Source organism: Microtus pennsylvanicus, chromosome 10, assembly GCF_037038515.1.
Source record: "Microtus pennsylvanicus isolate mMicPen1 chromosome 10, mMicPen1.hap1, whole genome shotgun sequence".
Classification (NCBI taxonomy): domain Eukaryota; kingdom Metazoa; phylum Chordata; class Mammalia; order Rodentia; family Cricetidae; genus Microtus; species Microtus pennsylvanicus.
The window spans coordinates 110,175,328-110,188,541 of record NC_134588.1 but is presented as its reverse complement, the minus strand read 5'-3'; the positions used below and the strand labels follow the sequence as shown (position 1 = coordinate 110,188,541).

Below are 13,214 nucleotides of genomic sequence, written 5' to 3'. Positions count from 1 at the left end.
GTTCCCGAGTTTAGGTAAAAATGGCAGCGAGAGCCACCAGGCCCTTCAACAGCCTGGGTGCAGAGAGCTGGCTGCGGAACCCTTGCGGGCTTGCATGTCACAGCTGAAACAGGACAAAGCAGAACAGCACTGAGGAGGCTGACAGGGCCGTGGGCTGCCCTGCCTGTCATTCAAAAGCAAGTTCACCACCTCAGGCTTTCCTTTCCTTCGGTGAGACCTGGAAGAAGAAATCAGTCTTCCTCCAAGGGTGCCTCTGAACCTCCTTCTCTCCCTCCCTCCTTCCCTCCCTCCCTCCCTCCCTCCTTCCCTCCCTCCCTCCCTCCCTCCCTCCCTCCCTCCCTCCCTCCCTCCCTCCCTCCCTCCCTCACAGTGAGGGCTTCAGCCAGGGTGCCCAGTGAGCTCCATCTCCCTCAGCATTTCCTCCCAACTGTAGACTTCTTTCAAAGTCTTTTCAGTTCTGGGTGTCACAGCTGAAGCATCCACAAACCCACGGAATCAAAGTGAGCTCCCATCACACAACACAGGTCCCTTTGGGTCTCCATCCCAAGCTTGGCAGCGGAATGAACTTTTCAGTATCTTCTAGTGAACGTACGTTCAAGGTGTTTTTATTTAGAAGGGGTTACACTAATGAGTCAGTCGGCTCCTTCATCCTGACAACGGTGGATGAAAGGCGTCACCCTGTCACTCTCAATCCCGATTCCAGGGAAGTCACCTAAAACCAGATCCCTAAAAGGAGTGTCCATTCTGTGGCCTCAACACTCAAGAGGCTGAAGCAGAAGAACCGCTTGACCAGCCAGTCAGAATAGTCGGATCCTGTCTTGAAGGAAGAGAGGAAGAGGAGGGAGGAGTGGAGAGGAAGGGAGGAAGAGGAGAAGAGAGAAGGAGAAGGAAGGGGAGACACACACATACGCACACACACAGACACACACACACACGGAGACATCCCACTGAGCCTGGGACTACATGCATTCTCTGGTGCTTTTTCCCTCCCCTGGCATTTTATTTGCACTATTATAAGGTTCACTTGTGTTTTCTGCACATGCACTGGGAATTGGAGACAGACACTTGGCTCACCCACTACCCTGAACCCCACTTCTAGCCCAGAGTGTGTGGGGGCACCTCACCTTCCAGATTTTTCACAGGCCTCCCACACGTGCGCCAGTTAGAGCATGAAGCTGTGGGACACTACATGGGACTGGTCGCTCAGACACTGGAGGTGACCTCACTTCCTAGGAAAACTGGAGGGCAGGTGTGAGCAGAGGCCTCAGCTCTAGCAGCAGGGTCTGGAGGCTTCCAAGCCCTAACTGAATTGGCCACACTCCACACGATGACACCGTGGGGGTCGTGATCATCCTAACTATTCCTAACTACTTTTCCTGGAGAGCAGCCTTGACCCCAACCTGGCCCGTGTGGTGGTAAGGAATAGGTAAGACTACATACAGCGGCTGGAGATGTAGCCATTGGTCCTCAGAGGCAGGATCAGTTCCACACTAGAGGGACCAGGTTAAGGCAAAAGCAGTGAGACCCTTGGGAGTCTAGCTCAAGAGTGAGTTGAACAGTCTCTGTGGTCCCCACCAGCTGTCCTGGACTACGAGACTGTGGCTACCCTGCAGTGAGTGTCATCTGGTCGTCAGAAAACATGCCCTGAACGGATGGGGGTGAATAGGGCATCCCGGAATTGGGATGAGGAGGAGGCAGACGCTTGTCCCCTGTTCTAGACAGTGGTAGGAGATGAGAAGGAGACGATGCCAGGCCTTGTGCCTGCATCAGCCTGGGACCTGGAGACCTTATTGGGGAGGAATAGGGCTCAAGTCCTGACTCCTCCCTGTAGCCAAGCAGTTGTGCTCCGTGGAGTAGGCGGCTCGGTGGTCAGCAGTGCTGCTTGGTGGGTCTTCGGGATAGGTGGGGAAGTTCCAGTACCGGCAACCTGGTCACCGGCCTGTCATTCCCTCCAGCAGGTGCCTGCCCACGGAGGTCAGTCGGCCTGGGGCGCCCTGAACTCCGGCATGCTCCAGGTACGTGGCGGGGGTGGCGCATCGCGCTCCACGTCCTCGGAGATGGTCCTGATGTCACTGGCGAAGGGGGCGATGCGTGCACGGCTTTTAAAGGAGGATGATAGGCTGCCGCGAGGCCTCAAACTCCACTGACGCGTCAGTTTATGGGCTTCCTCCTCCTGCTTCGACTTCTCCAGGGCCTCCTGCAGCACGGAGCGGAAAAGCCGCGCCACCTCCTGCACCTCGGGCTCCCTCTCAGCCAGCAGCTGTCGGAACCTGCAGGGACGATGTGGTGGGGCTGAGCATCCCACCTGCAGGGAACTCCCTGCCTTACTCTTGTCCCAGTAAATATTGAGCTCAAATCCTATCTCTGCTCACCTCTGAGCCTCGATTTCCTGCCTTTTTGCAAGGTTCACGCTCACGGACAAAGTAACCTGACACTAGCCTAAGGCTGGGGGAGGGCAGAGTCCTCAAAGGTACACACTGAGACTGCAGCTTGGCTGTGTAAGACTTTCTGTGTCCCACCTGTCCTGGTGATTGCTCTGAGATGCATGTCTGGTTATGTCATTGTGTGTAATCACAGAGTCCCATCTCCCCCAGCTCCATGTCTCTTCAGGATGATAGACACACTGTGCTATCACAGGGGCCCTTCTCCTTCCTCAGCAGGAAGGACAATTGTGCCTCCTTGGTCCTCGTGTGTCTCCAGAGCTGCTTCCTCTGCCATGAAGATTTCTCCCTGGAGCTCAAGAATCATCCGTCTGATCCTTGCCTTCCTCCACCCTCTAGAGAGCCAGCACTCAACAGGGGCAGACAGGAAAGCCAGGAGGCAACACGGCTGTCCCCTCACTGTGGCTTTGACCTCAGCCCCACACTCTCTTCTGAATACTTTCAGGGACTCCCATCATGTAGAACCAGGAAAATGGGAGACAGCGGTCTGAACGGAAGGCAGCCAGCAAGAAGACCACAAAACCAAAGGGGGAAAATAAAGGCAAAGCCCTCTTTGGAGGAGCATTTCAAAGAGAGATCTCAGAATGTAGAGGTGGCAGCAGCCATTGCAGGAGTTGGGGTTAACATTATTAGCTGTAGATTTGTGCTCCACAAAGAGAAACGCCGACGAGGAACTTCTCCTCCTTTGGAACCATTCCTGGTTTGGGACTGCCTGTGCCAATTCAGTGTGGACAGAGCTAGATGGGTCACAGCTTCAGGGAGGTGGTTTAAGCTCTGGATCTGGCTGTATCCAAGCTTTACACGTTTGGTGCCTGTACTCTCACACATTCTCTGAGCCATGTTCCCTCTCCCCCAAACACACACTCACACCTCAGGCTGAAACAGAATAATTAAGACACTAGTTTTGGAGAGGTTGAGGGGAAAGGTCCTAAAGAAGGAATCCTGATGCAGAAGCAGCAGGGACATAGAAGATAACAGATGACAAAGGAGATGTTCTTAGTGCGCAGCTTCCTGACCACCCAGGCAGGGAGGAGAGAGTTTATGGGCTTTGAGCCTCACCCATCATAACCTGAGGGCCTCCAGGATCTGCCTCCAGCCCCAGAAGAAGCCCCCCCTTATATGCTCTTTGGGTTCCTTTTCCTGCCCTATCCCAGCTAACATGTATCTGGGCCACTAATGCCCTCTGGCTCAGCTCCTAGTGCCTCAGGCAGCTGCAACAGCAGTTACCCTCTCTGGAGCCCTCAGGTCACCGTTGGTCCCCAGGGCAATGCTAGGGTTACCTGAGGATGGCAGGCCCACAGTAGGATGGGTGGATCTTGGCACATACATCCTCCAGCTGCAGCCGTTCCGCAGGGCTGAGGTCATAGGTGGGCCTGGGCGCGCTGGCCAGCCAGCTGTAGTCAACTCCCGTGCAGATCTTCCTGACTGCGTTGCGACGCTCCCTCTGCTGCCTTTCCACCTCGCGCATCTGCCCAGCCAGCTCCATCATAAGTGTCTCCAGCACCATCTCAGCTGGGCTCCGGGCTGACAGCCGGGACGGGGTGTCATTCCACCGGAACCATGGGATGAGGGACATGGTCCCCCAGGCCTGCTGTGACAGAGAAGTGGGTGGGTCTTCTCTGTGTCCCTTGTCAGCTAGTGGAAAACCCAAGAGACTAAGAAGGAGAGAGGAGAATTTGGCTCCAGCTGAAAATATCCGCTCCCACCCCCACCCCTTACAGCTGTGCAGCCTCATGTAGGTCACAATCTCTTTAAGCAGAATTCTTAATTATGGAAAACAAGATAGGGCCATTTGAGAAGCAGTTGTGAATAAGCTCAGGTCACTGTAAACATTACAGAGAAATAACATATGCAGCCATGGTGATAAGAATCCTGAAGGAATTCTGGTGACTGAATCCAGAGTAATTGTTCCCTAAATCTCACTAAGCCTACCCGAAACAGGAAACAGTCCATGTGCAGCTGGGCACAATCGTATCCCCATTATCTATAGGGGATACACACACAACACACACACAACACTCACAACACACATACAACATACACACACAACACACACACACACTTACACCCCAGGACTAGTCCCATAAGAAAACGCTGTTTCGGGTCCCTCCAGACTAAGGCCAGTACACTTAAAAGTGTGTAGGTTGACATCGCCCCAATAAAACTCAGCTCACCCACTATCTGTTCATAATTCATTCATCCAGTAAGCATCAGCCACTCAGTGGAGGACCACAAACAGGGAAGTATGTGGGGGCGCTGCTCTCCACGGGACATGAGACTTGAATCTCATGTCTGGGCAGAGCGCACTCAGTATCTATGGGGAACACTAGGTGATAAAGGGGTTCAGAGAAGCAGTTTGTGGATGAGAGGGTAAGAGTGAAGGCAGACGTCAGACACGAGGGCTGAGAGAGATGGCGGTCCCAGGTGTGCACAGGGCTGCCTGCGCAGAACACGGTGCAAACCAGTTCCAGAGTGATCAGACTTCCATAACTGTGGGAGAAACCGTAGGGACACTTCAGACACAAGCATAGGCAAGGCCCAGGAAATAAGGCCGACAATGGACCAACAGAGGCAGGTGACATTTAAAGGAGAGTTAACTGAGTGGAGGAGCCTACAGAATAGGAGAGAACCTTCGACCTGATGGATGCACACATGGCAGAGAATTAATATCTAAAATATACAAAGAATTAAAAAAATAAGCAAGAAGTCCAAGGACAGTAAGTGGGCCGATAAAATGAATGGACGGTTCACAAAAGATGAAAACGTAAGCCGGGCGGTGGTGGCGCACATCTTTAATCCCAGCACTCAAGAGTCAGAAGCAGATGGATCTATAATGAGTTCGAGGCCAGCCTGGTCTACAGAGTGAGTTCCAGAACAGCCAGGGCTGTTACGCACAGAAACACTGTCTCAAAAAGGATTAAAAAACAAATGAACAAAAAGATTTAGTCCAAATGGCCAGTACCCCCAGGGAAGTGTTCAACCCCTCATCAGAGCTGGTCTCAAGAGGCGCCTCCTGGGTCCCTCTCTCCTGGAGACCTAAGTTGGCCTGTATAGGCAGATATTTTTCAGCGGCTAAGGCTGGGTGGGCCTCCTGAGACCGAGCTCTGTTAACCCTAAACTTCTGGGCCCCAGCTTGGAGTCTCACTGGAAAGGGGAAGGCATTCTCAGCTTTCTTCCCTCCCCCCACCGCCACCCCGTGCTTCTCCACACTGGCCTAGACTTCTGCTGCAGCTATTTCTGTCCCGGGTGCCAGCTGCTCCCCCAGGAAGCTCTAGGGGCAAGCCCGATTAAGTTCTTAAGGCCACAGGATGGGGAGGGAGGATGGGGGAAGGGAAGGACAGTCTTTAGACAGCTGTCAGACAGACAGACTCCAGGACCAGGCAGACTGTGTGTGACCTGCCCTGCGGGATTGTAGTTTTTGCTCCTCAGCTCTTCTCACTACCCCCTCTGGAGGCCTTGCTCCCCCTCAGGAATGGAACTCCAGGCAAGCTTCCAAAGCCCCTCACATTCTAGTTCACCACTGCAGCCTGTGACAGGGCCTTGGGGAGCTCAGAGCCTGTCATGGAGGCCTGCTCCCCATTCAGGCCCACTGACAGTCTCAGATACCAGCCTGGATGCTAGGAGTAAATGCTGGTTTACTTAGGTGTGAAGCAGCACTGGGGTCTAGGGAGTGACTGCCAGGTTTCCTTAGGTGTGAAGCAGCCCTGGGGGCTAGGGAAGTGAGTGCTGGTTTCCTTAGGTGGGAAGCAGCCCTGGAGTCTAGGAGAATGACTGCCAGGTTTCCTTAGGTGTGAAGCAGCCCTGGGGTCTAGGGGACTGAGTGCTGGTTTCCTTATGTGTGAAGCAGCCCTGGGGTCTAGGGGACTGAGTGCTGGTTTCCTTAGGTGTGAAGCAGCCCTGGGGTCTAAGAGCATGTTAGAAGACTGTGCTGGAGTGTTTGTGGGTGTGGGCAGGCTTACATTCCAACCATTCAGACAAGCAACACGCATGGGCGTTTACACACACAAACGTGTGACTCCAGCATATAGCAAAAACAGCTGTTTTATCTATATGTGTTTGCCTTTTGGTGTCTTTTTCTTCCAACTTCCCTGCACGTCTGCATACGCGGCTGTGGAATTCTCCACCACAGGCACAGGCAGAGCCCGGCTGGCCTGAGGTTGGCAGGCGGTGGGCCTGTGCCCTGCCTTCCACTGCACTAGATGTGAGGCTCCCTCGGGGAGTGTGTGTTCAGGAATGAGTGTCTGGAGTCTGAGGTGGGGGTCTATAGAGAGTCATTGCAATGCTTCCTCTGGAGTCAGCTCTCCTAGATGGAAGGAACCTCTGCCATCCGTGTGTGATGACCAGGAACCCCCAGTGAGAAGTCTCTGCCTCATTCTCAGGCAGGCCTTATGGTCCTCACCGACGCACGGGACTGGTACACTGTGCAGCACACGCCCCGGGGTTCTGTGACGCTCCAAAGAAGGTGTGTGAAGTCCTGAGTCTTCCCTCCCAGAACCTGGTACACAGTCTGGAAGTGAGCACAGCCTCTCTGCCTGCCAGAAGACTGAGAAAACACGCAGAATGCTGGCCTACGGTGACACGAGGTGGGGAAAAGAAGAAAAGACCCCCAACACCATGGTCTATGAGAATTTTGGGGATATGTCTCTCTCCCATGGCTGGGAGATGGGGCAGGATGGATGCTGTTTCTGATGGTAGCTACTCCTCTCTTCTCTCCCTCGGTCTCTTCTGATAAGGAGCACAGTCTCACCTTCCCTTCAACCTCAGACATGCTTGGTGACCTAGTTGTCCCCCTTCCCTTTGGTCAATTTCTGTCTCGGATGGGACATCCTGAGACTGGGGAGAGTACCAGCCGTACCCCACACATCTGTGTCCAAGCTGAGGCTGAGGAGAGAGTGCCAGCCATACCTGGCACTAGACTAGACGCATCTAGTCTATGTTCAGACCACCAGAGTCTCAGTTTTCCCGTCTGTAAGAGGGGCAATGAGGGTGCCTGTTTCAGGTTCCTGTAAAATTAGCTAAGCCTGACAAGAGCGTTCACAACACAAGGCTGGTCCACCTGTGCCGGGACTCTTCCCTGGGGTCCTAGGAGAATCAAGTTAAGAACTTCGGAACACTTTGTTTCCACCTTTAATTTAAAATGTAGCATTTCCGGGATAGAGGGGGAGCTATGCAGTCCAGAGCACTTGCTGCTCTTGCAGAGAGTCAGCATTACATACATGGTGGTTCACAATTCTTGGGGATCTGATTCCCACTTCTGGATTTCCACAGACACCAGTCACACATGTGGAGCATGCACACACACACACACACACACACACACACACGTAAAATACGCATACACATAAAATAGATAAATCTAAATTATTTTAATATAGCATCTCCCCCAGGTAGGAATGACCACCACATAGCCCAGGAGTACCCTGACACCTGAGACTTTACCTCCAGCCAAGATCAAAAATATAGTCCCGACTCTTCAACGTTGTTATTTGTGAATATCGTGTGCTCACCGCTGCTCTGGAACGCAGTGTTTATTAGGTATGTCACTAGATTTTATAATCCGACCTATCTAGAAAAGCACAGATGTCGCTATGCTATAAGTTGTTCTTATGCGTATTTCCATGGATGCATTTCCATAGAGCTGGTTTATCCAACCCAGCTCGGGTGATGTTTCATTTAGAAACACTTCAGAAATGTTTTCGCAGTGACCCCCAGAAGTCTGTAGAACAGAAGGGAAAGCCTACCCTGCCCTCCAACCCCACGACTTAGTACAAGTTTCACCCCAACCTGGATCCTGGCCTTCCCTGGCCCTGAGCTGAGCCGCCATCTTCTGAGAGAAGCTGGTTGTGGGCACCTGGGGCTGGTCCACACAAAAGCCCTCATTCCCACCACTGCCCCTAGGTGTCACTCCCCCATCCCCTTCATTACACTGCCTCCTCTGCTCATACTCTGAGCCTTTCCTCCACCCATTTCTGGACTCCCTGAGGACAGTGGCTTTCCATCTTAGAAATGTTCCACGCCTGCCCTGAATCCCAAGGGAAGAGGAGTCTGGTCCTAGACAATAGAGGGGACCACTATGCTCGCCGGTGCCACACACTGAAGGGGATGCTGTCCTTCATCCAAGAACCCTGATTTATTAGTCCAGAGGGAGCCACACCCAGGCCAGCAGCTGCTGCTCTGCCCCTGTAGGGCTGGGCTCCCACAGCTCGGCTGAGTATCTGCAGGCTAGAGAGGGCTGCGTTCCTGGTGACCCTAGGGTCTAAGGGCACCTGACCCAGGCTGTCCTAGAGCATAGGTTACCTCTTAGAGCAGCAGTATCAGCCAAGGCCAGACCCTGGGTTCTGGCAGAGGCCCAGAGAGCATGTGTAACTGCTCTCTCTCACTGATTCTCTCCAGGGCTCTGTTTGTCAGAGGCCCAAGGTCAACTTTACTGGCTGCAAGTTAGCCTTGATTCTTTCCGGCATTAGAAAAATTTACCTATAATTCACTGAGCCAGGTGTGAACGGGCCTGGCCTATGAGAATTCTGCCTCACTGATCAACCCTCAAACCCATCTCTGAGGGTCAACTTCCTCCTGTAGCCGGGCCCTCACTGCTCCCCACAGAGATGGCATGGATCTCAGTGGCCACAGGACCCATCACTCCAGCGTCTGTAACGAAGGACAGGCACCTGCACAGGCAGCTGGGTGTGGGGATGGGTGGGCAGGGGAAAGACTGAGTGAGTGGATGGATGGGTCAGTGGGTGTGGGGATGGGCAGGGGAAAGACTGAGTGAGTAGGTGCATGGGTCAGTGGGGTGGGTGGATGGGCAGGTGAGAGGGCAGGTGAATGGGTGGTTCCGTTGTACGTGTGGATAGATGGGGCCGTAGGTGGGTGAATGGCAGACAGGTCAATGGATGGAGTCTCAGTCAGTTTTCTTAACACTGAGGCAGAGGTGCAAGTATTCAGGTCTGACTATGGTGGACAATCTCTAAGAAACTCTCCCTCCATCCCAATGTCACAACCCCCTGGATCCTCCCCACCTCCATCCAGGTTCCCTCGCTGGTACCTTACTGGGACCTCATAGGCTGCTCCACTGTGGTGGGGACCACACATTCCTTGGTCCCTGCTGTATGTCTAGATTTGACTCTGCCCTTCAGAGGTGCTGAACTTACATTTCCCAGATGGATGACACCCTCTGATTTGAGATTTGCTTTTTCCCTTGCCTATGTCCTCTGCGTAGCACAAGAGGGACCACCAAGGCTGGTTTCTCTCCGAGGCTCACTCTGCCCAGAGTAGACAACAGCCGTAGCCCCCCCACAAGTTTATGAAGAAAGAACCAGGCTAGGCAACCCCTGGCCCCATCTTTGACCAGTGAGGACTGAGGGAGCCTTCCACCACCACCTGGGTCCTAGATCCAGCCTACTGTCTGGTTCCCAGATGGCCAGGGAGTCTCCCCTCCAAGTTCATAGCCAAGTGTGGCTGACTCCTAAAGATGCAGCTGCTCACTTGGAGGGCAGGAAGCTGCCACTTCTAGGGAGACCCCCCCCCATACACACACACACTCTTACCTGAGATCCACCTCCTTCTGGGGCAATGTAGGGGTCCTGCTTTCTGCTTCCCAGTCTAGGAGGAGAGAGCCTTGATCTTTTCTACGGGAAGTAGAAAGTTGAGCATTTGCAGACGGGCAGAGGGAGAACGGTGGGCACCATCCTCACACTGCCCCCCAACTCTTTCTCTGCTGGCTGCCTCCTGGACTTTCTGCTTCTCCTGTCGGGGACGTTTTACCGGAGGCACCGACTGAAGGAGGGCCCCAGCTGGGCTGGTGTTTGTGGAGTGTGTGTCTGTCCCTAGAGCTGAGCCACTACTCCCTGCAGAACCTGGAGGCAGGCCAGCTGTGGTTGCCATGGAGACCCACCTAAGCCTCTTGGCCAGCAGCAGTATTAGCTGATGAGGGAGGGTGCCCTGACTCAGATGGCAAGAAGATCGGGCTGGGAGAGAGAGAGGAGGCTGACCTGACACAGATGGCAAGAAGATCAGGCTGGGAGAGAGAGCTCTGTTCCCAGGAGACATCTGAACCCCTTCCTTTCCCAGCACCACCCGTAAGGTGCCACTGACCTCACCAGACTCCTGGCGCATCTTCTCACGGCAGATGTTCCCAGATGCCTGGTGGATGGCCCCTGAACCAGATGCACTCTTTCCTCCGGGAGGACATTTTCCTGGGCACGGGCTCCCTGCTGAGCCCTTCACCCCACTTAGCATGAGGCCCCTGTCTTTCTGCTCTGTGGACATGGTGCCACGTGTAAGCTACTCTGGCTCTAGGCCACGAGTACTGTGTGTCTTGCAGCTGTGAAGAGGCCCTGAGGAAGGCCCAGTGAGCTGCAACAGCCTGAACTGTGTACAGCCTAGGGGAGGCTGAACCCACAGCAGGAAGGGGGTGGCTCTGGATGCGTCTCATTCAGTCGTGATGGAAATGAAAGCAGAAAGTTCAGCCAAGAAGAATGTAAGCCAGGCCAGACCGCTCAGACCGGAACCCCCTCCTGCACGCACATCGGAGGTTTTGGGTAGGAGGTGGTTAGTGTGCGGGTTCTTCTGCCTTCCTTCGCCTGGCAGAGGCAGTGGAGTCTCCTGTCAGGAGCTGGGTCTTAAGGTCAGATGTCTCTCTTGGCAAGCTCACATCATGGCAGCCCGAACACACGAAAGGACGGGCTAGGGACCTCCTCTACAGTTCCCAGGCGACCTCCATCTAAGGCCAGCGAAGGCCAGAACAACTGGAGGCAAGAGCCAGGACAGGGTGACCAACTGCAAGCACCCTTCCCCTGGGTCAGAGTAGCTGCCTTGCCATGAGCCAGGACAGGACTGGGGACAGTTCTCTCTGGGAGCCTTTGCTTGTCTCTGCCCGCCCAGCCCCTTCCGTATTCCCTCAACTAAAGTTTGACTTGTGTGCTTTTGACCAGTCCCAGGACCAAGGATGAAGACCCAAAAGGCAGGCCACCGCTTTATAGGGCTGCAGTCCTGAGAATCCCTGAGCAGGAGCAACCAAGGTCCTTTACTCCCGTGCCTGCTGACGTCACGATGTCAGAAGGGACTGGGAACGTCCACAAACAATAGGCAAACAAGAACCACACTTCTGCCCACCGCCCCACTGCGGCTTCAGCAACTCCCAGAACTCCTGAGCCCAACGATGACACCCAGTGTCAGTGAGAGCACCGAACATATCCCCTGTTCTCTGAAGTAGGGGATGAAGCAGGCCGTGTCCCCGTGTCTGTGTGTGTGCAGTCAGGCCGTGTCCCCGTGTCTGTGTGTGTGCAGTCAGGCCGTGTCCCCGTGTCTGTGTGTGTGCAGTCAGGCCGTGTCCCCGTGTCTGTGTGCAGTCAGGCCGTGTCCCGTGTCTGTGTGCAGTCAGGCCGTGTCCCCGTGTCTGTGTGCAGTGTGGAAATCTGCATTATGTTTCCTTTTGAGTTCCAAACACTGCTTGAGAGAAGAGGCTGGTCCACAGACCTCGAAATACTAGAAGATCATGCCAGGCTGAAGGAGGAGGGATGGAACTTGCACCCTGGGGCTAAGGGTAGAATGCAGATGTGTGGTACCACTCCGGGCTGAGATTAGGAACTTGCCCTCTGTGAAATCCGCTGGTTGCTAGAACTTACGGGATGCCAGCAGCAAGGTCTCCGGAGCTGTTGTTGTTCGTTTGTTTGTTGTTTTGTTTTAAACTAGTGCCCTTGGCCCTTGGCCAGCAGGTAAGCCAAAGCACTATGACTACCTCACCCACCACACACAGAAAAAAGAATAGAGTTGCCCAAGCAACTGCAGGAAAAGCAGAAGGCTGCAGCCTAGCGTCCAGGCACCAGTGGGCATCTGGGGTCAGAGACCCCTTTTGCTTCTCCGTAGAACCTAAGTGGCTTGTGAAAGCTTCCAGGCACGGGGCCTCATGGAGCAAGGACTGGAAACAGAAACGACAAGACAAAGTTTGGAGCTTTGCTCTGACATGAATCAGAAGCAAACTCTCGGGCAACGGAGGAGCTGCTTCAGAATTACAGGTGCCTCAGCATCCACAACTCTGCATCCAAAAGACAGCAATGACGACAAACCATGTCTCTAGCTTTGCCTTGGGAAAGCAGCAGCATCCATGGTGGACTGCCCCAGGCTGGATGGGAGACACAAGCCAGGTCTGTGTCTGGGGCAGCAGAGAACCTGAGCCACAGCCTGATCCCTCTGCCACCAGACACAGACCTGACTCGCGTCTCACTCGGGCCTGAAGCACAACCAGGAGCTCAGGTGTCATTCCAAGTGAAGGGGTGCTAGCAGTCCAGGTGAAGGGGTGCTTGCTTGCACTCAAAGAACTGAGAGTGTTACTTGTTGACCTTGCTCAGCTGTTCTCAACCTGTGGGTCATGACCCCTTTGGTAAACCTCTACCTCCCAAAATACTTACAATTCACAACAGTAGCAAGCAGCAACAAAATAATTTTATGGTTGGGGGTCACCACAACATGAGGAACTGTATTAAAGGTCACAGCATTAGGAAGGTTGAGAACCGCAGAACTACCTGCTGATAAGTTTGTTCATTTTTGGGGAAACACCTCCTCTCTTTGTTTTGTTCCTGGAGATAGGGTTTTTCTGTGGCTTCTGGACCTGTCTTGGAACTAGTTTTTGTAGACCAGGCCGGCTTCAGACACTACCACTCTTCTCTGCCTTTTGAGTGATGGCAGTAAAGGTGTGTGCCACCACCCCCTGATGGAAAACATCTCTTAGTGAACATGTGGTGACAAATTATTTGGTCTCTGTAAAAGGTCAAAGTT

At 53.7% G+C, this 13,214-nt stretch overlaps 2 protein-coding genes across 3 annotated transcripts in view; both read right to left on the bottom strand.

Moving 5' to 3' along the window:
* The window catches only part of Ints7 (integrator complex subunit 7), a 502,168-nt gene that overhangs the window by 91,389 nt on the left and 397,565 nt on the right, over nucleotides 1–13,214 (bottom strand). The window lies entirely within an intron of this gene.
* Rd3 (RD3 regulator of GUCY2D) lies at nucleotides 580–10,287 on the bottom strand. Of its 2 annotated transcripts, XM_075987604.1 has the most exons (3): nucleotides 9,986–10,287; nucleotides 3,722–4,032; nucleotides 580–2,270 (listed from the first exon to the last, which is right to left on the bottom strand). In XM_075987604.1, exons 2-3 carry the CDS (start codon nucleotides 4,015–4,017, stop codon nucleotides 1,976–1,978), a joined length of 591 nt encoding a protein of 196 aa, XP_075843719.1. In that variant the 5' UTR covers nucleotides 4,018–4,032; nucleotides 9,986–10,287; the 3' UTR covers nucleotides 580–1,975. The 2 variants fall into 2 exon arrangements, with proteins under 2 accessions (XP_075843719.1, XP_075843720.1); XM_075987605.1 differs by lacking the exon at nucleotides 9,986–10,287 and having other exon boundaries at nucleotides 2,018–2,273; nucleotides 3,795–4,055.